Raw genomic sequence first — 23,833 nt, 5'->3', positions numbered from 1 at the left:
GCAAGTTTAGGGCAGACTGTATACATGAGAATAGTCGCAGTCCCGTAGTTGCAGTGGGAACAGAAACAGAAATTACAGAACAGAAATCTGTGGTAACCAAACCTTGCATTACCTAACTGGCCCGCTAATTTACCACCAGCCTACATTGCTCTTTCCAAAAAAACTGAATGCATATCAGCTTAATTATATGTATATATATTTTTATTTTGATTGCATGAGCAACCGTTGTATTTTGCTGCCATCTACTGCAAAAAGAGAAAAGTGTTTTGAACACGTTCAATTTTACACGCAGTTCTTTCAGAGTATCTACATTTTACTGCTTTGGAATGTCGTCGGTTGGAATTCACGTGTGGGCCTAGATTTTAGGCCTTCGGCTGAGTGACTGTTTGCGAAGTTAACGGCAGGTGCAACATCTGTGGGAGTACGCACGGTGCCATCCACAAGACCTCCAGATTGAAATCAAATTCAAACACAGCGACACTAACAAAATAAAAAAAAAGGAAGACCTGTATGTGTGTATTATATTCCCCCAGTTTAAACAAATTTTAAGTTTAAGGATTTACACATGGTTCACCCAGAATGCACAGTTAGGTTGTGCTACCTGACAGTGTTTTCATTCCATTTGTGTCATGGTTCCCAAACCTCTCCTCGGATACGCCAACCAGATCCAGGTATTGGAAGTGTTCCACCTCAAGCACACCGGTCACAACCAATCAAGGGTTTGATTAGTTGCATCTGGCGTGCTTTGGGAACCAGTGTTGTAGGGAGTAACAGAGCACGAGGAGTGGATACATTGAGCCCTCCATTAGCATCTCATGGTGATTACAGATTTTAATATAGTTGGTAGTCTAAATTAGTTGGTAGATGGTCAACTTTGCTTTCTTAACAATTGAAGTTTCCTATTCCTATTGAAACATTTACATTGTTCAATCCTTTTGTGACCAAGTACAACTGCAGTAACATTTGAAAGCACCAGCATCTCCTGTTCCTAAACAGAGCCTCCTGCACTCACGAAAAGGGGAGAAGATTATTCTCTGCATTCTACTGCAATACTTTTGGCCAGTATAAAGGTGTACTGAAAAAGGAATGAAGTAATCACTTGGCACCAGGAGTAAGGCCAACGCAGCTGGGCCCTGGAGGACTCAAGGTATTGTTCCGTCACACAATTTCCAAAAACACCATAAACGGTCTACAAATTCATCCAGTTGAGAAGCAGTCGAGCACTTCAGATTTCTTTTTTTTATTTTGCACAAAAACCTGCATCTTTGGAAACAATCTCCTTTTCACCAAAAAACCATGTCGGCCATCTTCCAGAAGACTTTTTCTTTGGCATTCCATCAAAAAACAGCATTATAATTTGGGGCCTTGGTACCCCCACCCATATTCCAATACATTTTGCTTACACTCAACTGTAGTATATTTTAAGTCACCCCATGTGCACTCATCCAATCAGCTCATTACACTGTTCACCAGCAATCTACTCCCCCTCCTATCACAGCCTGCCAGGTCAGACTGATCCAAGCCAAGGCAGTTTCCAGTTTAAACCAGTCAGCCTTCAGGAGACCTCTCTCCCTCCAAAGCGATGATAGTCCTGGGCTAAGAGGTTGCAGTTGCCTTAAAACAAGCAACATACAAGGAGTAACCAAAACCTCTCAATTATATCTCAATGTACCATTTCCAAAGAGCGAAGGGGGAGCAGAGAACCAACAGGGTCAAGCCACATACTTACTGAATAAAACTGACAGTAGCCTTGCCTTTTGTCCATTTTGGTTATTTATTATTTGTATTTTTTCTTTCTTCTAAAACTTGCTCTGGCTCACCTGAAATAATTTTTTTTTTTTTTGCAAAAGCATTCATGGTGGTGGAGAAAAGTACTAACTGTGTGTATGAATTTACCATGTGATACCTGTGTGTGTGTGTGTGTGTGTGTTACAGTCGTGATGGTCTTCGGTTTTTGCAATTGTCTGAATGATCAAGGAAATGGCTTCAGCTCCATGCGAAGGGAGGGCGGGGCTTTCCGGTCTCCCAATACAGCGGCAGTGCAGGTCAAGGTCAAAGTTCAAAAGTAAAAATGGAAGGTGGGTTCTCTGAAGCGGGAGGCCCAGCAGTCCAATCCGTCCGGTGGTCAGAGCATGGTGTCGTCTCCTAGTCCAGCTGTGGCGCCTGAGGGTCACTGCAACACCAAGCCCACCTGCAGACAAGTCACTCAGTCAGTTTGAACAAAATCTACACCTGGCACAGAGTTCCTCATTAAAACTCTTAGTAGTGTAAAAAAAATGACTTCACGTAGACTCTCGTTATCAATTAATACACAGCAAAGCGTAAAGAAGAGGCACTGGCAGTCATGCAGCCGCTACGGAAGACATAAGCCGCGTTTCCACCGCAGGAACTTTACCCCGGAACTAGGAACCTTTTGAGGAACTAGGGTCTAAATTTAGTTCCGGGGGCTTTATTTTACCCCCCAAAAAGTTCCTGCTCGGGGGGTAGTACTTTCCAAAAGTACAGGAACCGTTTGGGTGGAGCTTGCAGCGCTGAACATTTCTGATTGGTCGAGTACTCGCAGCATTTTTTTGTGTTTATTTTCAGGTGCCATGTTTAAAAATATGCAGGCGCAAACCGATTTATTTTCATAATAACTTCAAATCAAACTTGTATGTTATGCGGCGCAGTAGCCTACTTTTGGTTATAGCCTGCCAACGTCTTGGAATTATAACGTGTGCTCTTCTGTTCTTTTCTTTTTAGTAATCTTATTTCTAGTTTAGCTTTAACTCTGCTCAACCACAGCACCCTCTACTGCTGCTCACCAGAAGTGCAACCTCAGCAGTTTCATTTTGACTGGTTTTCAGAAAGTGGTTGCTTTTGCAGAATTTGCACACTGAGCATTGTCAACTGAACAAAAAATAGAAACATTTAAAACACAGTGGAGTGTTCTGTGTCGATCAGTCAGCAGTAATATAAAGGGGTTCCTTCAAAGAGGATCATTCATGCATAAATGAAAAAGATTTATGCCAGCTGATGAGTCTTCTGGAAATTAACATTTGTTTAAATTTTCAATTGAGATTTAAAAAAAAAAAAGGATAATCTGTGTAAAGGAATGTACAGCCAAGTGCTATACCTACTAGAAGTTTTCACACAGGTTACAACTGCCATCATCATCATCATCATTTAATATGATACTTTTGTTCTCAGGCATTAATATCATAACTGCTGTTGCTGAAGCTGACGGTCACCTTTTCTGAGCTCATGCTGGGACACTTCCAATTGTACAGGTAATACTGCAGATTCCCATCACCAATACCAAACTTGAGCTTCTCCAAGAAGTTCTTGTTCTCCATCAGATCCAGTGCATTGAAGACATCAAATCCTTTCTGAATACGGGGAGAGAAACGGTGTGATGGGACATTCCTCACGGCTGTGCTAGCCCACTGTCTCAGTTCTGAGTCATGTCACTCATAACGAATCCAAAACAGCACACACACTGTATCCATAAACCAATAACGATGATGTGCTCAGGGATTTCATGTTTGCTTCTTTATTTTAATTAACTAGCTCAATCATTTATTTGATTGGACATTTATATGTTCTAGACTACATCTGAAGGCTACACTTGTATAACTGGTAAAAAAAAAACTTTTTCTGTGGTCTAAAGACTGTATATAAGACTGAAACAGCATTAGTGTCTATTTGTTTAGCTGGGGAAACTGGAAAAGAACAAAAACAAGCATGCACATCTGCCCCACCACAACAGTGCATAACCTACCATAAGCCTTTGAATCACAGAGCCAGACCAACTACATATGAGCCAATTATCAACAATCTACACATTACAATTATTTATGCATGCCATTTAAGCTCATCCGTTGGCAAAACAACGCTGTGACTTCTGCTACTACAGCTCACCGATTTGGCCAGGATGAGAGCGTCACCCATGAGGTCCAGCAGGGGGGTGGTGGTGTGCACGTTGTAGAAAGAGTAGGCCGCCTTCAGGCTGTTGTGCACCGGGTGGTTCATGATGGTGGACGGCAGCGTGTAGAAGCTCGCAATGTCCGTCACCGCGCCCTGTGCGTTCTGCGGCAGATGCATTGTCAAGCGGCCGTTAGCAAAAACATTATTCCCACCTACGAGGCCGCAAAATTTATTTTGGCCTCGAAGAATGTCAGTGAAATAACAAACTGGGAAACTGGAAGGATACAGTTGTGAATACTAGCGAAAGCAGTGGACAGTGTCGACAAGGCAAAAGTGTGCTGGTGCAAATTAAAAAGTGGCAAATTCTAAAGTTTGCAAAATACAGCGGAGAGAACCGCATCATGCCACCGTCTCTTTTCTTAGTCGACTACACCGGATTTATTTCTGCCTTCGATGGATTCAGTGTGTCAGCTGGCACAGCGTGCATGACGTCACTGGAACTACACGGTCCAGCCAGATCTCCAGGCCCAGGTTTAATGCTGAAATATTCTAAGTTGGTTCTTTGGTATGCACTAAACCTCGGATTACAAAAAACACCTATCCAACTAAATTCAGTGTACGGGAGAAACAGACTGTGACTCCTGACAAATGAATTACCCGCATGGTCAACCTCATCATCTCTCACTGGCATTAAAAATACACTTGAGATTTTCTCAAACATTCATGGTAATTTGTATAACTCTATACAACTTTTCAATATAACTTTTGGAAAGCATGGCTAATTGGCATCAGATGCTAGTACAGTGTTATTTTCTTATCTCAAGAATTGTACATTGCATTGCAGGCATTTAGCAGAGCGACCTACACAACTTCGTACATAACGTTTCCACTACATCCATTCATACAGCTGAATGTATAACTAAAGCAATGCAGGTTAAGTATCTTGCTCAAGGGCAGATCTCTAATGTGACCTGAGGTGGTCCATCGGGGCTGGCTCACTGACCTCCACCACGAAGGTGTCGACGATGTTCTCCTGAGGAGTCAGCCAGTGCTCCACCTCCTCGCAGCTCATGACGGGAGCCAGGTTGAACTGGCGCAGATACTCCTGCAGGAGGCGGTGCACCTCCGGCACGTCCTTCCTGGTCATGGGCCGCAGCCCCGCTGTCTTCGGGGCCTGGGGGGTTTGGATCAGAGGGAGAGAGGTCAGGACAGCCAGTCACAAATTAAATGCAAAGACAGACTGCTTGAACAGAAGCAGATTTAGTGCAATAAATAAAAGGCAACTTTTACTGACTGACTATATTATCAGATATTCATGAGAGATTTTAATATCTCATGGCCACAACAATGGTGTAACACACATGAATGTTACTTGGCATACTTGAAAGTACATTGGTTTGGATCTGCAGCAGTAAACTGGAGTTCAAATGACCATTCCAATAAAACCCAATGTGTATTTGTGGATGGGCATAAGCCTTCTTTTCTGGAAATAACAAAAGGTGTCCCTCAAGGCTCTGTCCTGGGACCTGCATCATTTACTATTTATATCAATAATATTTTTCATATTTGGATCTGCTGCTGGTACTTAATGCAGGCAAAACTAAATGTCACGTCTTTTCAAGGTCTCACTCCCACTCAGGACAAACAAAGAATCACCGCTTTTGGTGGCAAGTGCATTGAGAGTATCTTGCTATAAATACCTTGGGATCTGGCTTGATGATTCTCGTAGTTTTAAATTACATATAGATAAATTTAGAGAATAAAGTCAGGCTCCTATTTTAGGAATACATCTTGTCTTAGTTTTAAGATCAAAAGGAGACTCATAATCCACGAGAATATACTCATCAATAAAACAGCTACTGGTCCATTTCCTTTGTACCTCAGATGTTTGCTAATGAGAAATTCACATAATTATCACCTCCACTCTAGGGATGTGATACCTGTCCCTCGTCCCTCAAATGAATTTGGACAGCTGGGCTTCAGATATTCAGCACCTTATATTTTGTGCAATCCACCAAAAAATCTTAAATTAATTTCAACAGCTGATTTTAAACATGTAATTCATGATTCGATGACTGCTATGCTTCTGCTTTTAACCCCTGCTCTAGTCTTTCATTACTGTATTATACTACTGTCTCATTCCCCATTTGTTGTTTGTAACTTCAGTTGTCAGCTGTCTAGTTGGGTAACTTTGCATTTTATGTCAGGTAGCCCTTGCAAAACAGATTTCGATCTCAATGGGGTATTCCTGGTTAAATAAAGGTTAAATAATAACATTTTAAAATAAAAGCGAGTTAACAAGGCGGCGACATGCTGACTTGCCTCATTCAGACGGTAGAGTTTTATTGTGCGCTGCATAGTCATGTTCCGGCTCAAGTGCGAGAACTTCACCTCGATCAGCTTGCGCGGATTCAGGGAGCGGTGCCAGTACCTGCCCACACACACACACACACACGGGCACAAGCTTTCAGCCTTAGAGCATTTGGGGGTGTGACAGACTGTACAATGGGGAAAATCGGTAATGAAACGAAAGCAAGCACAGAAAAGGTAGGAAAGATTTGATTCCGTTGCCAGAACCTTAAATGTTATCCTTCACATTTAGCCTTGTCGCTGACCCCAAGCACAAAGAGCTTTGTTAATGTAAAGGAGAGGGCCAGAATGAACTGCACAAACCTGCAGGTGCTCACGGGTTTGGGCAGCACCACCCCCGCCGTATAGACGGCCTGAAAGATTCCCTGCAGGTTGACCCGTCTGGTGATCTCTCGGATGAGCACCGGGGCCACCCGCTTGGAGCGCAGCTTCTTGTGGACACAGAGGAAATTTATCTCCACCATCTTCTTCTCCCTGTCCAGCCAAGAACACCCCCATACAAGTTCAAGGACTGAGTGTTGGTCATATCAAGCAGTGGATGCTGGGTTTGAAAGGTGTGACCATCAATGCCGGAGCAAGGATGCAGTAGGCATGTGTCCTAGTATATATCACATACTACTCTGTGCGTTTCCGAAGCAAACACAAAAATAAAACTTGTCCACTACTCATGAAGACTGGTTTCAAGTAGCCAAGAGGAGAATTTCAAAATTTCAGTTCAAACGCTGTCCATTATTTTTGATCATGTTTTCCAAATATATCGCATTTCTCGCAGGTTAAAATCGCTCCACTAGCTCACAAGGAAAGCCCACGTCAGGCAACTATTACCAAACATGGTGTGGCAGCTTTCCCACCAAAAACTCAAAAGAAAAATAAAGAGGCGCTGTACTGACGTGTCGTAGATGCGGATGTTGGCCGGAATAGCACTGATGAAGCCCACCAGCTTCTGATTGGAGTTCACCCGAACCCCGCAGTGCCACTGGGGAAGCCAACCCGGAGGACGCAGGGCCCTGGAGCGGATACACGTTTTTTAAAAAAAATAAAATAAAAAATAGAGCAAGAGAGTAAGTACTATATAGGAAGGAAATCCAGATATTAATATTATTTTACTTCAAAACAAGCAGGAAGGCTCTGTCACAATTTAAAAGCAACATTTACTCACTTCAACGTATTTAATTCATTATATTTCTACAGCAATGGTGTTCTGGGACTTTCATTTGCTGTAGGATACCATGAACTATAAAAACATTTTTGCTACACTGTCCTAACAGTACGACACCCCTAAATTCTACAGTTTTTGATTATAAGAAAACAAAATGATAGCATGCATTTAGGCTACAGTGTCTGCAGCTGAGACAGAAATTAACATTTCGATAAATACATAAAATAATCTCTAGCAATTACTACGCTTGCATGCTAAACTCAGTTATTATTTAATTAAATGGGTGCTTGGACATAAGTGGTTACAATTACTTTGGTGGTGGGGATGAGAGTGAAAAACTGGATCTTGTTCACATTTGTGAGAGCAAGGTTAGCCCTTTAAGCATACTACAGTTGCACACAATATTTATATATGTAATGCAACATTATGGAGCCATTTCAACATAGTCTGATGCTTCTGGAATAACAACATAACCCCACCCCCAATATTCTTCATGTCCACTGGAGAAGCACTCCTCTTATAGACTCAATGGTGAAAGTGTCGATACAATGTCGAAGGATAAAACCTTCCCTTTGACAAAAGGTTGCTACCGATTTAAACGCTGGATGAGGAAATACAATGCTGTGCGTCGCCCTGTTTTCAGTTGCAAGGAACTGCACTCACCAAAGCAGGAACTCTGGGGAGTAGTCAAATCTGAACATGTTATCATCATCCTCCACATAGTTCTCGTTTAGCAGGGTGTACAGCTCTTTCAACTGTCAGAGTGAGGGGGGGAGAAAGGGAAAGTTAGTGAGCCATGAAAGTCCTGCTTAAACCAAACCAAAATACAGGCGTCTGTAACCCTGGTCATAGAGAGCTGCTGGACATTTTGTTTTCACTCAGCAGGGTTGGGACCATTTCTGAACTGATCTGAGAATTGCTTATTAATTCTAATCCAATTGGATTTGAATCGGAATTGAAATTGGTGACAGGATATAAAATTTAAATGGAAGGAGAATTTCATTTGATTAAAAATGAAGAAAAACACTATTAACTTCGATATCAGACATATTGTTGCCAATTTCAATAACAGGGACTATGTCTAAAACACAAACACAAACATTTAATGTTTAAAAACCACTAAAATTCTATATTTTTTAAAGAAACAACCGTTCACTTCTACTTAAAATTTGAATGATGTCCAGAATTAAAGTCAGTTAAATATTTAAGATACATTTTCCAGAATCTGCCACTTGAAAAAAAAATTAAGAGAAAAACAAGTGATAATTAAATGTTTTTATAACAATTTGATATCAGAGGTAGTTATGATATCTATGTGATAGCAAAGATAGTATTTTAAATGGTATTTTATAGATGGTATTAACATTGTTTGCAGTTATAAGTGGAAGATGTTTCTGAAAGCTGGCAGAAACACATTTGCCAAAAAAAATCAGGTTTTGACATTATTTACATAAAATTTCTTTGGATGTCTACTTCCTGTAATTCCAATTATAACTCTGTATCCTATTCTTATTCATGTTCAAATTCCAATTCATGAACTGAATTGGAATTGATTTTTAGTTCTGAAGTGACCCCATTTCTCTTCACTTACGCACTAAATTAAAGCAGTTAACATACAGCACTTGGTTCCTTGGGTCTTTATTGGTTGCTGACTTCAAGGTGAAAACACTAAACAGCAGCCACAGCAGCCCTCTAGCCCTTCCACACATCTGTGGGTTTGAAGCCAGAGGTCAATGCTTAACTTACCACGCTAGGGTCCCCCAGATCCAGGGCATCCCAGGTGAAGCCCTGTGGAAGGCTGTAGGGCTCCTCGCGGATGCTAGATTTGTCAGGTTCAATGGAACCGTGTGATGTCACCAGCTCACCTACAGCAAGCACAAGCCAGCCACCAGACCCCAGGAAAGGAAAGAGGAGTAAAGAGGGAAAAAGAGCAAAAGACAGAAAAGGGGAGGCAGAGGGGAAATGGGGTTGTCATGTACGATACGTACCATTTTGAATTTGAATGGAAAAAATAATAATAATAATAATTCTGTTACAGAATTATAGCCGATTTGACAACCCATTAAGCTAAAATGAAACTAATCTGCCCTCCCTCTCCAGCCACTGGGCTCCTTACCTAGTTTGGGGACAGGCTGAGTGTCCCAGAACTGGTAGCTGCGGTGAGTGGCCTCCTCCATGGTTTTGGCAGGACCTTTTCCCAGAGAAAACAGCTCGATGGCAGTCTGAAGCTCCTGAAGCTTTTCTGGAGGTAGTGAGTTCACCTGAGCAAAGCGTCATCGGTCAGTCTGAAGCCACAGAAATACAAGAGTGCACACACACACACGTGCGTGCACACACACTCACGCTCGCGCGCACACACAGGAATACAACAACCCATTCAGCTCAGTTCTCTCCCATATCTCTCTCTCACATACATACTCCTGCTCCCCTATACACACACACACAACAAAACAATTAATCTCTACTCTTTGTTATCTCTCTGTTACACACACACAAATGCACATATACTATTGCTCGCTCACACAAAAAAACAAGATGTCACAAACCCATAGTAAAATACACATCAGAAAACAACACATACGCCCACAGCAAACCATTCAGCACTACTCCCTCCTGTCGCTTTTTCTCACTAACAGGCACGCACATACACACCCCGCTCCCCATAAGCACAAAACAAGCTATTCAGCTCTATAATCTTAGCTAACGCAAACACAAATGCTCCCTCACATACCCCTGCTCACTCATACCCAAAAACAGAAGCTCAGAGGAAACGCATACACCCACACACACAAAATAAAACCACAAAAACGTAAACGAACGCTCGCACGCAAACGCGTGAAGCCGCTCAGAACCCGCCTCACTTTGGCTAACGGGTCCGGGGCTCCGTCCTGGCTCCCCGCTTTGTCCTTCTTCTTCTTCTGTTTCTTCTTCTTTTTCTTGGCGCCGCTCTCATCCCCCCGGCTCTGGTCACTAAACGGAAACGACAAGCAGAGTTACAGACGAAACCCGCGCCTCCCAGAGAGGCACCCGTGTCCATTCAGAAAACAAAATTATTTCAATAAGAGCCAAAGGAATTTACAGAATTTTCCGGTCCGACATGGCGACAGGTGCCTCTTGTGCGAACCCGTTCTCTCGGACTCCTGGCGCTACGGTTTCGGGCGACGCCGCGTCTTATCTGGGACAGCAGAGAGGAGGGGGTAGGTGCCGCCTACGCCCCCCCCCACCCACCCAATGCGTGCCCTGCCCTCCGAACATCGGCCTAACTGATGGACCGTGAGCCAAACAGCTGGGCTGCCGCGCGGCGCATGCGGAATTTGCATGCGTCGCAGGCTCGCTCTTTCTGTGTCATCTAGTAATTGCTCCGGGTAATCGTGAGGAAGAGTCAGAGTACAACGTCACTGTTGCTTGCAAACATCTGCTTTGTAGAACAAAAATCACACAACCAGAACTACGAGGGCCTTGACAACCAAACTGCAGCTCAGACGTACACAATGAGTGACAGGTTTTTTCCGTTGAGAAACCCCCACCCTCCAAGAATAAAGCTACCTCCATGCAAGCAAGTTTTGAGATCCCTCATGTCCCATTTGTACTAAAAAAAATGATAAGCCCAGAGGATTAAATGGTATTCAGAGGTACAAACAATCCAGCACTTAAGGAGCGAGCACTGTCTGGGTCACCTTAATCGTAACACCAAACACTGCCGTCTACGCATTCGAAGCAGTGCATCACAACTGTACACATACAACTGTCAAGAGGTGCAGGTAGATCTGCGTGTCCAGGCTGATGTCACCCCAAAGATTTTTGCTTTCTTTTCCAGGCACACGGACAGACCCCACTCCCGAGAAAACTACATTAATGCCACCTCTCCACCATAGGTGCTAGGGGAGAAGGGGACAACATACTTACAAAGAAACACAGCATAATCCCATTAGTGTCCGAAAGTGGGGGGGGGCGCACGGCTATGAACTCAGCCGCATTTGTAAGGCTAGGGCAGATGTCACGTCACATGACCCCAGGAAACGAGGAAAACAGGGCGGGGTCAGGGGACAGCGATGGCAGCAGGAACAATGGAAGGGCCGCACAAAGCCTTCAATGGATGTTCCACACGGTTCCAGCAGCCACGGCCTCTGCCTCTCAGAAATAAACGGGCAGTCCTCTCTTTCTTTCCCGGTTCTACCTGGATAAGCCTGGGTGCACAGTGTGTGTACCTGTGTGCCACACTGACATGCAAAAGCCCAGTCCGCGCAACACTTAAACCGTCCCGCATCTCTTAACACAAAATACACTCGCTGAGGTACACACAGAAAACACTATGGGAAAGGAGGAGTATGCTACGCTTCCAATTCACTGACAGCCTCAGGTGAATCCATGCTGCCTCGGTGCTGCCTTATTTAAGAGGAAGAATTCGCAACGTGTTGGACACTAGAGTAAAACTGGACATCATCTCAAGACTGAATTTCATTTAAAATGTACATTTTTGTGTGAGGAGGTCCCCAGCCATTAGAATTCAAATTGTAACTACACCATTTAAACAAATACAATATATCTGGGCTAATTGTGGCCCGAAGTAAGCATGGCCAGCACAGATCCACTCTGGAGTCACTCGCTATATGGGAATCGAAACATACACTACATGGCCAAAAGTATGTGGACAACTGACATCCAACATCTCATCCAAAATTATGGGCATTAATATAGAGTTGGTCCACCCTCTGCTGCCATAACAACCTCCACTCTTCTGGAAAAAGTTTATACTAGGTGTTGGAGCATTGCTGCGGGGATTTGCTTCGATTCAGCCAGAAGAGCATTAGTGAGGTCAGGCTTGCAGTTGGCTTTCTGACTGATCCCAAACGTGTTGGATGGGGTTGAGGTCAGGGCTCTGTGCAGGCTAGTCAAGTTCTTCCACACTGTTCTCAACAAAACCATTTCTACATAGACCTTGCTGTGACCCGGGGACATTGTCATGCTGGAACAGGAAAGGGCCTTCCCCAAACTCTTGAGGAAGTGCAGAATTGTCTAGAATGCATTGTATGCTGTAGCATTAGGATTAGCCTTCACTGGAATTAAGGGCCCAAGCCCAAACCAAGAAAAACTGCCAGAGACCAAGGGGTGTCCAGATACTTTTGGTCATGTGGTGTACATGTATACACAGCAGAACACATAACATAAAAGTTTAATAAGTGCTTGTGGGAACAAAATCACTTGTTTGAATTACTTAAGGCAGTTTCTAATTCAGTTTAGGAAATATGACCACCGAAGTAAAGATCCCTCCCTAGTTTAGATCCGATTTACACAAATCATTAGGAAATAATTTAATGAGAATATGGGTTGTAACATGCACAATCTTAGACGTATGATTTGCTCAAGCTGCCTCACAGTAGGTCTAAGTATCCTGGAGTGCTGCCGCAGCTTGGGCTGAATTTATGATGAACAGGCAGTTCGATTCACTGCAGCGAGATAAAAATGAGGTCAAGAAGCCTGCCAAACTGTAAGAGCGCGTGCATAATTCACAGCTAGCTACACTGGTTTTGTTTCTCCTCGTAACAATATTCACCAATGCAAGAGCGCAGTGAACCGTCGGAAAATACGAGGAAGAAAAAAAACCCTTTAGGCTAATAAGGCTTGGTGTGATGGTAAAGAAATTGTTACTGGTGGAGAATGAAAGAATCGTCACAAGTCATGCCAAAACCATTTTAATTTAACATTCGCGCAACTGGAGGTAAAGACCGCCGAGAACAAGAAAAATAAATGGCCTAACACCCGACACAGGCCGCGCGCGACCTTCACATGAACTCCGACAGATGCTCCTTGAGACAGACATGTGCCAACTGGCAACATTTCACAGAATTACTAGCAACTAGAATGGCTTTTGTGTTTGGAGACTGGATAGTGAGAGTAAAGCCGCTCATTTATATTGACTGAATAGCCATTTCATATTGGCACACTGATTCAAATTCGCTAGTCGTGCCATGCCAAGCGCGACCGCATAAACGAGTTACTGTACTCAGAATCATGCTAGTGTGGTCAGAATCTGATGGCCGTTCTAGGTAAAACTGAGCCGTTTATTACACTATTGTATACAGCTAACGCGGCATATCAATATTCGAACCTGTTAACATATGTCATATCGGATCCTTTAAAGAAAACCAACGCGTGCGTGCCCCCCGAAACCTTAACTTAGTGAGCCAAATTACTCCATATTATTCATGGATGCCTCTAATACACGCCGTGTTACATATCGGAAAAAGCAGAATTTAAATGTGACGGTTAGCTAGCTAACTCAGGACCTGTTACTGCTCTGAGATAAGTGTTGGATGAACTGTTCGCACGGCAAACGTCTGCTAGCGGTAACTGAGTTGTGCTTGCACACCGTCAGTCTAATTTCACTAATCTTTAAACTACTGTAGTTAATCATTGTCAGCTAATATAACTGGCTGCTCACTAGTGCAGCATAAAACCTCAAGACAGTCGTGTAGCGTCACTCCACGTTTCTTAACTTCAGCTAACGTCGGAATTCTTGCCAGCGCTAACTTATCACGAATCATATCCAATAACGTTAAATAGTGGCAAATCTAGTCAAGTAAAGCACTTCTGTTGCCGGTTGAGTTATATTCTGTGCCTTCGGTCATAATTTAAAAGTCAACAAATCTCGACGAGCTCAGCCGCACATGACCATGCAACCCCAGTGGTACAGACAGAGCTACCAAACCCTTAAACCTGCCCACACTCTGGAATGACTTTACGGTTATCAAATCAACGCAGAGAAAATACTATCATAAATTCTTTCCTCCAATAGGGAGGTCTCGGTGAACGAGGTTCCGTGAGACAAGGATGGCTATCTGGTTGTGCTGACTAGCCCACAAACGAGCTTTTCTTGCTTCTTATTCTTATTTTAACGACACCATTGAGACGAATGACTAGTCCAATAAAAAACAGTCTCTATGTTTACCCGTCGTTGAGGTGATGGTCTTCATTTTCGCAGTCGCTGCAGTGTCCATAATTCTCTTCTACCTCCTGTTCTTGCTCCGGTTTCCGTGCTGTCTCATTCTGATCCGCCATCTTTAACTAGGAAGTGATGGGCGTACGAAGCGACCCCGAATCTCACACTGTTATTGGTCGCTAATCGATTTGCCTGCTGGACAATGTAGTTGTTTCTTATGGCACATGCCGAGAGTTGCATTTCTTAACGTCCCGCCTAGTTCATGACTCAGAAGTTTCTAGATTAAAAAATATTTTTCTCATGGAAATGACATAGATTTGTTAAGTTTGCGAGCAGGTCAAGCTGTTGTATGTAAAACAATTTTTAGTGTTTTCCCATTACACCACGTGAGGAAGACTTATCAATTCCCCTACTGGGTGGTCAAGAAAGACCCTCCACATGCATTAAATTGTTTGAAAATTCAGTGTTTCTTATTTCTGATCGAATTAACTTAACAGTTATACTTTCATAGATGTATTTCTATAAATGAATGTCAATTTTAGAAACCTCATTCTTTTAATTTGATTGTTTGAGGAACACTTGCCTTTTGCTGCCATCTACTGCATAAGCAATGCAACATCTTGGTTAAGAAAGACATTTAAGCCTTTTAGACAGAGCGAGTCACGGTTTAACGTTTGTCTTTACCTGACATTTATACAGCGGACATTTCAAATTGATCAGCTGTATTACAAACAAAAGCACCCATCATGTTTGCCGCCCCCCATCTCTCCCACTCTCAAAAAACACACGCACACATAAGCATGCACGCATGCGCGCACACACGCGCGCACACACATATCCACGGCTCATACAGCATTTTGGAAGCTCACACTTCACAAATAAATGATTCACGGAGACATACAGATTTATGCATTTAAAACACATTTTTATTGATTTAAAGCATGCTTTCCCCCCATGTCTGTCTGCTTTGGTTATGACAATCCTTCAAGACACCTTAAATAATAAACACAGTTCATGTACTTACAGCTTCAAAGATAACCTTTTTTCTATTTTGATTATTTCAGGAATTAAAAGCATTAAAAAACTAAATAAATATTGCACCCATTTTGACTCCCTTGCAATCATGTTTCCTAACATCAAGCACAGTCATATCCTTCTCATACTCCTGTGGAACAAAGTGCTTTTGAGCCCAGTATTGCCGGGTATCTGGAATGGTATCCAAGCAGGGACGAGGCCCAGACAATCCCAAAGAACAGGCTCCATAAGGTTTCCACAGCCTACAAAGCAGGTCAACAGAAAGGACCAGTCCATTAAACTACTGCCGAGGCCAGCTCAAGCTCATGACAACATCCACAGACTGAACAGCACGGCAGTGCATCCATGGCAAACGCTGCTTCGTCTTGAATCAATGACATTATAAAAGTACCATGAAAGATGATATATATGAAAGCGCTTCAATCACAATTAGGACACAAGGATGAACTAAGAGAAACAGGATTGAAATGAAAATAATAATTGGCACATATGAACGTAAATAGCCAAATATGGCACAGACATGGGCATGACAGTAGCAGCTGTGAATAAGCTTGAGATGAAAACACACATGAGGAAGTCCAGTTTTCAGTTTTTCTTCTTAAAACACTTCAGATCTCAAGTGTCTGGCTGACAGCTCAGCCAAAATGCTTATTGTAGTCACTTCTGTTTGTATATAGTGCATGCAAAAATCATTAATAACTACTACAAAAAGCAAAAGAGTCACTAACAAACACTTAACGTTAATATGTGTGTAGAAAACATTTGATATAAAAATGAAATAAAATTAAAATTTTAAAGCATTACTGACCTCAGGCCAGTGGAACACATCAGAATAATACTCATCTCAGTAAAGGGATATTCCCAGCACTGTTCATTGCCCTGGTACCTTATTGGGCTGACACAGAATATTCAGTAAGTTACTGTATATATAACAGTTATACTGAACTATTCAAGAAGTGCAACATTTTCATAATGTTACAAATGTATATAAGTAAATGTATATATGTAAGAATGTTTTACATATGCAGGGCAGTTAGGGCTTTGGCTAATACACTGAAGTTCAAATCACAAATAAGGAGAAAATTAGATAATAATATTAGAGGAATACAGTCATACTTATCTCTTGACCTTAACTCTGTAACACTAACTAAAGGCTCTGCTAGCGAATCAGATTAGTGCATTATAATTAGCAGTAATTCAATAATGGTCACATTTACACAGATCCATATGATGAAGTCATACATTAAAAAATGTTATTCAATACAATTTGAGTTAATAAATATGCTATAGAATGTGTGATGTTGATGTGGTAAAAATTTGAACTCTAATATATTATTTACAAACATTTAAAAAAAATAAAAAAGTCATAGACTGTATCCATACTTTTTTCCTAAGAGGCACTATGATCAATACTGGAAAAATAAAGGACGGATTTTTAAGATGTCTAAGAAAGATTATCTTGGGGTGAAGGCAAATAGAAATTTCTAAGCTCCAAGTCTCCAAGTTTCTCTTCCTAAACATTGAAACCTGTGAGCATGTGGAAAAAATACTGCAAGCATTCCTATCGCTAGTTCCTGCAACAGAAGCTAATGGGCGTATTTCGAAATGACTCTTGTTACGCCCTACCGCCTCTCACTGCTACGCAACATTTGTGATGAGAAAGAGAATTTAGAGGTGTGCTGAGAGAATTCAGAGCAATCTCAGTCATTGTCTAATCCAACAACCTCAAGTTCATATGACACATATATGCACATACAGTGCAATATCATCTTTTAAATACTTTGAAAATGAACGATATAGATAATGGCTATACCTAAGACTTGTCAGAATTATTTCAACTGTTTATGATCTGTAACACCTATTGCTGTAACATTTCTAACATATCTAACAACTACACTGCTATGTCTATGTCAGTATCTTCATACAAAGCTATTTAAATGACCAAAACTGGTCTTGAAATGTCCTGGACGTGTTCTCGTCTTTGTTTAGTCAGGAACACACGTGTCTCCGCTGTTGTGTGTTTAGCCAGTCCACGCAGACATGGAGTAAGAGGGTTCAATAAGGGTGAAGGACAGATATGTACTATGCGGAGGTACAACCATCTCCTGATTGCATCACTTCCTACTGCTTATCAGGGGGCTCCATAAGAGTTGATAATTGCTGCTTGCCTGAGGGTTCAAGGTCTGAGGAGCGGACCACATAGTGATCTATATTTTGTTAAAGATTACAGCCGTTAAAATAGGCATTTTTAAAATCAGACCCATTGGCCTGAGAGAAATGATTGTCAGGGCAACTAGGTGTACAGCTTTTGGTCCAGTTCTCAAATACAACACACCTGGAACCACACAGTTAGCAGGTTCACATCCCAGCACAGTAAGTCCTGGCTAAACCAATAGATTTAGTGTGAGTAACTTGGATAAATCTATGGGTCAACAGGCAAAGCATTCTGGGCACACAGGTGGTCAGCTCTGGCTCGCGCTGTGTGAAGTAGCATTCCCTTCTCGCAAACGAAGGTCCTCCCGCATATCTGGTTCTAAAGGGCTCAATGGGGAAGTGGACAAAGCAGGCCACCCTGCTGTCTTCTTTGTGACCACCAGGGTCGGCAGGTCAGGGGAGCACAGGAGCAGGTCAGTGACGGGGAGGGGGCGCCATCTTGACCGGACTGTTCTTGCGGGTCACCTTGATGTGGATGAAGAGCGTGGCGGGGGACAGGCTGGAGCCGTCGGCTTTCAGCAGGTGGACATGCCGGTAACCTGGAGGAGGAAAGGCGGCAGTCAGGGGCGGTGTGACTGGTGGAGCAGGCTGAGTGCCCGGGTTCATGCCCCCAAGCACACGGGTCAAGGCGAATACCACAGAAAGCCATCTTCGCTGTATTACTTATGGTCGTGCCTTCAATAATTTAACTGGTATTAAGAGACCAGTAAATTAATGCAAGCAACACTATGGCGGGGTTAACTACTACACAGTAAAATGTCGAGTGTTAATTCAACTCTTAACAGATATCATTTGGTCCCACATTCCAGAGTGAGACCAAACGATATCTGTTAAAGAGTGGAATTAACACTGTTAAGAGTTGAATTAACACAGGACATTTTACTGTGTACAGGAAAGTCACCCGCACACACACAAAACGCAAGCCTGCACTCACACACATACACAGTGCAATGGAAGGGGGAGTACCTGTACGCATGCTGAAGAAGGGCAGGGTGAACTGGCCCACAAAGTCGTTCTTAGAGGTGTAGTCGTGGTCCTCCACCACAAAGCGCACCAGGGCCAGCTCTGGAACCTGCAGCTGGAAGTGCAGGGTACAGTCCCAGCGGGGGTTGAAGCCTTCGGAAAGGGAACGAGGAATGTTAATGAAACACACATAGGCATGAGATGGGGGGGTCAATCCCATTTCAATTCAGTCAATTCAAGAAATTAAATTCACTTGATGAAAAAGCGACCCACAGAGAACATTATAGGCAGTTTCCAATTCATTAATTGAATTACAATTCCCCGCCTGAATTAACTGAATTAAAATGGAATTCACCAGTCTTGTACTATAGTACTTCACCATGCACCACCAACTACACCACACAGTAGTGCATCAGCATGTATCAGATTTACAATTACAGTTGCCGCTCACCAGAACTGCGTTGGCTTTCATATCACATTGTCCATAGCACTGTCGGGTACCACTTGACTACAGGAGCTGAAGAATACTTCATGCTTGAAGAAGCTAATTCAACAAAAGTAGGCCTGAGCATGGAAAGTGAGCACACTATTTGGAGAAGGAGCGCATCCTCTTCGGATATCAGGCCAAAGTAATTCCGATACGCGTTTAGCACAAGTGTTCCTATGTCTGTTATGAAACGAAAGGGCGACACTACCATTGTTGTCGATGCGCTGGGTTTTTTCACGAGCGTTATCGATAGGGACTCCATGAATCTCCACTGTGACCTGAGGGTCCACAATGGATTTGGGCTTCTCTGTGTCCAGCTTGGGGAGCTGCTGGGCCGATATCACCTGACCAGGAGATTAGAGACAATAAATTATCTAGCAGCCATACTGCTAATGTGTTATAAAAACATTATAATGTTAAAACGGTAAAACCTTTGCAATAACTTTCATATTAGGTTAGCCAGTCCATTCATAACTACAGCATCAATAATGTAACAGATGCGCAACCCATTTATGTAATAGAATATATAACATTAAACAATGTATATACATTTATATACGTAATGTCCCTTTATGCTATGTTGTATGGTTATGGCTATGTCCCTTCCCAGAATGCCGCTCACCCGGAGGGTGAGCAGGGTAGGGATGTGTCCGGGGCCGCCGGCTGGGTTCTCGGGGTTGAAGTCGGAGTCGGGGCTCCGCAGGAAGCCGGGCTTCAGGACGTAGCCGCAGCCGCCGTTGGTCAGGAAGCGGCCCTGGTTCAGGTCCATCTGCTCGCCCGGGGTCTGGAAATTCAGGGCCACTGCAAGAGAACACGGTCAGCATGACACGCTACACAAAGACATTTACTCCTGTGCTATCGTCCTAGTGTTGTAGCTTGTACTTCCCCCTGGTTTAACTTAGCATAGATCGGGTCAGAATAATGTTCACTGCGTGAACTGGACGGTGTTCTGGGCTATGAATAACCATTTTCAACGGGAAATGAGTTTATTGTAGCCTTACTATCCGGAACCCTGTGTTTTGTAGTTACGCTTTCCAAATGACACTCTGACTATGCAACTTTTGTACATCGGCTTTGTGATAAGCGTGCTGCCTAATGAAATGTAATGTGATGTAATGTAAAGACAAGCTGCAGCATGTGACCGAACAAAGCAATACAGACTTCAGAACATACCAATCAGCTACACTGAAATTTCTTTTTCATGTCTCATTTATGAAGAGCGTACACTTATTTGCGTACACTTTTTAGAACAGTTTTCCCATTTAAAGCATGCTTAAAGTTCAAGGATGGAACTCAAGTTTGCACACACCATGCTCACACCATTAGTGTGATGTTATACAAGGACTGTAATGTAATGTAAGGTTGTTGTTTAGTTTCATTACCAGTAATGTAAGTGACTGTGATAGCCAGTGGTTCTGTAATTGTGAGATTGCATAGGGCTAGTATGCTTTTTAACCACCTGAAAGCTGGACTCAGACCACTTAACCACCGCGGAACTGACCTATCTGGCAGCCACCATTCCACATGTCCTGCGGGTTGTAATTGGAGGATTGCAGGCGCTGACCGGATGGATAAATCCTACTGAACTGCCTGCTGTTGTAGCAGACGAACTGTTTTCCTGCAGACGAGGAGAGAGGAGAGGATAGCGACAGTCAGTCTTGCACGCAAACGCTGACCAGTTTAAACTCCACGTCACAGACAGCAGTGCACAAGACATATTTATGTTAGAAACAATTGTGTCCGTATGAGTCATAAAATTGAGCTCAGACCAAGCCAGAGACAGAAAAAGAGCACGTCTTTGCACCCTGCCCTTTGACCCCAACCTTCCCGCCCTGACCCCGCCTTACCCGATTCCTTGATGAGCCTGAGGGCTTCGCTCTCGGAGAAGGACGACATCTGAGCGGGGGACTTCTTGGCGGCGTGTTCGAAGCTTTGGAACGGCACGGCGCGGCAGTACACGACCAGGTCGGACAGCTCCGGGCTCAGCTTGGACGACGCAGCCTGACAGGGCGGCAGTGTGGTATAATGGGTAAGGTGCTGGTCTTGTAACCTAAAGGTCACAGGTTAGGATTCCCGTGTAGGACACTATCGTTGTACCCTTGAGCAAGGTACTTAACCTGCATTGCTTCAGTATATGTCCAGCTGTATTAATGGATGCAATGTAAAAGTTGAGTAAATCGCTCTGGATAAGAGCGTGTGCTGAATGCCTGTAATTCAGACACCCGCACCGAAACAAACAGAGAAAGGGCATCTTAATGAAAACAACCTTAATCATTATTGACATCTTCTCTCGCCAATTACAATGTTATCGTGGACTGATCGAAAATCTTATTGACTAAACCCAAATGAAACCATAAAATGGAATGAGAAAAAGCAATACTGGCAGAACAACAGGCAGGGGGCAGCACATTTACACTGTTACTATTTCTGTTCATAATTATGCCATACACACTGCTAAGCTATAATTTGCCACATTGGAATGAATGAAACTGCAGCTCTGGCATTCATACAGGCTGGCAGGAGACAGGATTTGTGTGCTAGGATAAACAGAGACGATTACCATGTAATATATCACATATCTGGTTGAAAGGTGGTTAGGTCATAGAAAAAACTCCCTGGATAACCAGTTCTACTGGCACATCAGGTGCAGCTGAGGAAGACCTATCATTGTGATCGGGGCTTTTGCATCACCTGATGTAACCTGTATTTTGTCATTGCTATATGTGAACACTACACAACAACGCACAAGTACATGAGGCGTGCAGGCAGGAAGTGATGAGATTGTTTGCATTGATATTTATTTTCTAGGAATATGTGGGAGAGATGACACAATACCACAAAATGGCTCCTCCTTTCAATCAATCAATATGCCCAGAGCCAACAGACAGCACCTGGCTGAGTCACATATCTGCAAGCCATTTTCCACTCACCCTCATGTCTAACAGAGCCGTAACCCTCCAGGTTAGGTTAGGGCAGGCGAGCACAACAAGTGCCAGTCTATTTGGGGACTTCTGTCCTTAATAATTTAACTATCCCAGTATTTCTTTGTTCTGACATTTTTGATAGTCATCAGCTACAGCCACACACTCACGTGTTCGGTGAAAAGGTTTTACTGTGATCTGACACGCATTTGCTGCATAGAGCTGTTACGAAAATTAAGCCAGAATAACTGGTTAGAAGAAAAACCGGAACACGCAAGCCAGCCCTCCAGGATTGTTGAGTTGAGCTGATCCCATGTTTAGTTGGTCAGTGTTCTAGGGAGTGTTTAAAGCGTCTAATATAAAGCATGACCCCGACTTTATGACGAAATCTCTCCTCTTTCATATAAAGATGGTATTCCATGTTTTTTCGAAGTTGCTGGTACCATTCTATCCCTTAAGTGTACTATTTACATAAAACAGTAGTTTGCCCATGGCTTTCATTCTACTCCTGAGGTTTTCATTTCTGTATAGGGAAAAGCCACATGGGCTACTGTGAGTAAATTCCTTTTATTAGGCTCAGACACTGAGAATGCCTGTGGCTCCACAAGGCCAGGTTTCAGGCTCGCAACGTCTGCCCTCGTGATTGCTCTACTGAAGGTCAGTTTCAGCTAGAACCTGAGAGGCTTCGGCACACCCTTAAATTCTTCGTTCAAAGTGATGTCATTTTTTTTTTATAAACAATGGTTGAGGCCAAACTGAGAAATTTAAAAATGTGAATTGAGAAGACATAAATGTAATCTGAGGTTCTGGAATTCTCCCACTACTCTCAATTAACAACAGATTTATCATGGTCTTTTAGTGATCTTTGCTTGAAGAAAGGTTGCATATTGTACTTTTAAACATGAGCACCTTGACATATTTTAATATGCATATATCTTTAGTGTACTGTAACAGAGCTCAACCTGGGAATCGACCATACAACCATCAGGTTACAAACCAGGCTGCGTGGCACAGCAATTAACCTTCAACTACAAAGAATGGTTGCTCAGACATAAACTGTACACTGAAGCATACACATGGTGTTTACATTACACAGACACATTACACAGCATATACTGTATTACAGGTGGGTCATGTCCCTAACAGGCACATGCTCAGACGGACTCACCTTCCCAGGGTCCTTCTTGGCTCTGTTCTTGTTGCCTCCTCCGGCCTCATCTTCTGAGCTGGAGCTCGAGCTGGAAGAGCAGTCCGTCTTCCCTGTCCGCACGCTTTCCTTCTTCCCCTTCACCAAGATCTTCCACTTCAGCTCCTGCGAACCGTGTCATTTCGCAAACATCGCTCAGTACGGACACAGTGATCCACAACACACTGAAAAAGGCACACATTTTTTTCTATATTCGAAAATAAAATGGTGAAAAAACACGGTGTTCAGCCTCTCGCATACACAAAACAGGATTCCTGTAGGCTGTGTGGGACTTTTGTGCCACCTATAAACATATAAAGCTCTCTCAGGACAAAAGAGATGCTGGACTTGTCATCTGCTTCAGGTAAGACTGTACATTTATCTTGTATGTGTGAAAGTACATGCCAGGAATCAGCTAACATTCTTCTGACATTGCTATGTAAGTGAGTGCTGCAGTACAGGCATTAGCCCATACACACACACATACAATCATGGACCTGATGCTAAATAATAAAAGGGATTCTGATGAGGACGCTAGCTGACAGATGGCGGCTTTGTCCTCTTTTGCAGCTTAAGTGTGCGGTTCCCCTTCCCCCACCTACACTCTACATAAGATTCCCAATTTACTCTGGCTCCCGTGTCATTCCCACAG

General features: G+C 43.1%; 2 protein-coding genes across 3 annotated transcripts in view; both read right to left on the bottom strand.

The window, feature by feature from the left end:
- Positions 1 to 1,224: 1,224 nt before the first annotated feature.
- On the bottom strand, positions 1,225 to 14,540 carry LOC135247940 (glycylpeptide N-tetradecanoyltransferase 1-like). 2 transcript variants are annotated; one of them, XM_064321949.1, is made up of 12 exons: positions 14,385 to 14,540; positions 10,297 to 10,405; positions 9,552 to 9,696; positions 9,182 to 9,300; positions 8,099 to 8,190; positions 7,167 to 7,283; positions 6,580 to 6,750; positions 6,229 to 6,337; positions 4,910 to 5,080; positions 3,901 to 4,068; positions 3,231 to 3,368; positions 1,225 to 2,191 (listed from the first exon to the last, which is right to left on the bottom strand). In XM_064321949.1, exons 1-12 carry the CDS (start codon positions 14,492 to 14,494, stop codon positions 2,171 to 2,173), a joined length of 1,470 nt encoding a protein of 489 aa, XP_064178019.1. In that variant the 5' UTR covers positions 14,495 to 14,540; the 3' UTR covers positions 1,225 to 2,170. The 2 variants fall into 2 exon arrangements, with proteins under 2 accessions (XP_064178019.1, XP_064178021.1); XM_064321951.1 differs by lacking the exon at positions 14,385 to 14,540 and adding an exon at positions 10,515 to 10,661.
- A 739-nt stretch (positions 14,541 to 15,279) lies between these two features.
- The window catches only part of LOC135247938 (1-phosphatidylinositol 4,5-bisphosphate phosphodiesterase delta-3-A-like), a 33,626-nt gene continuing 25,072 nt past the window's right edge, over positions 15,280 to 23,833 (bottom strand). The window contains exons 9-15 of the mRNA XM_064321941.1: positions 23,164 to 23,307; positions 20,922 to 21,075; positions 20,576 to 20,692; positions 19,697 to 19,875; positions 19,283 to 19,418; positions 18,591 to 18,740; positions 15,280 to 18,163 (exon numbers count right to left, since the gene is read on the bottom strand). Of these exons, the coding sequence (XP_064178011.1) occupies positions 18,039 to 18,163; positions 18,591 to 18,740; positions 19,283 to 19,418; positions 19,697 to 19,875; positions 20,576 to 20,692; positions 20,922 to 21,075; positions 23,164 to 23,307 (1,005 nt within the window). The 3' untranslated portion in view covers positions 15,280 to 18,038. The remainder of the gene's footprint in view (positions 18,164 to 18,590; positions 18,741 to 19,282; positions 19,419 to 19,696; positions 19,876 to 20,575; positions 20,693 to 20,921; positions 21,076 to 23,163; positions 23,308 to 23,833) is intronic.

Source organism: Anguilla rostrata, chromosome 2, assembly GCF_018555375.3.
Source record: "Anguilla rostrata isolate EN2019 chromosome 2, ASM1855537v3, whole genome shotgun sequence".
In the NCBI taxonomy this organism is placed as follows: Eukaryota; Metazoa; Chordata; class Actinopteri; order Anguilliformes; family Anguillidae; genus Anguilla; species Anguilla rostrata.
This window is presented reverse-complemented; position numbering and strand designations above follow the sequence as displayed.

Bases quoted from the DNA above. Each gene is read 5' to 3' on its own strand.
- LOC135247940 (XM_064321949.1), bottom strand. From the start codon at position 14,494: ATGGCGGATCAGAATGAGACAGCACGGAAACCGGAGCAAGAACAGGAG. The intron at 6,338-6,579 runs GTTTGTGCAGTT...GTGTGTGGGCAG, and splicing joins AAACCCGTGAGCACCTGCAG to GTACTGGCACCGCTCCCTGA. The intron at 4,069-4,909 runs GTCAGTGAGCCA...CATCTGCCGCAG, and splicing joins TCGACACCTTCGTGGTGGAG to AACGCACAGGGCGCGGTGAC.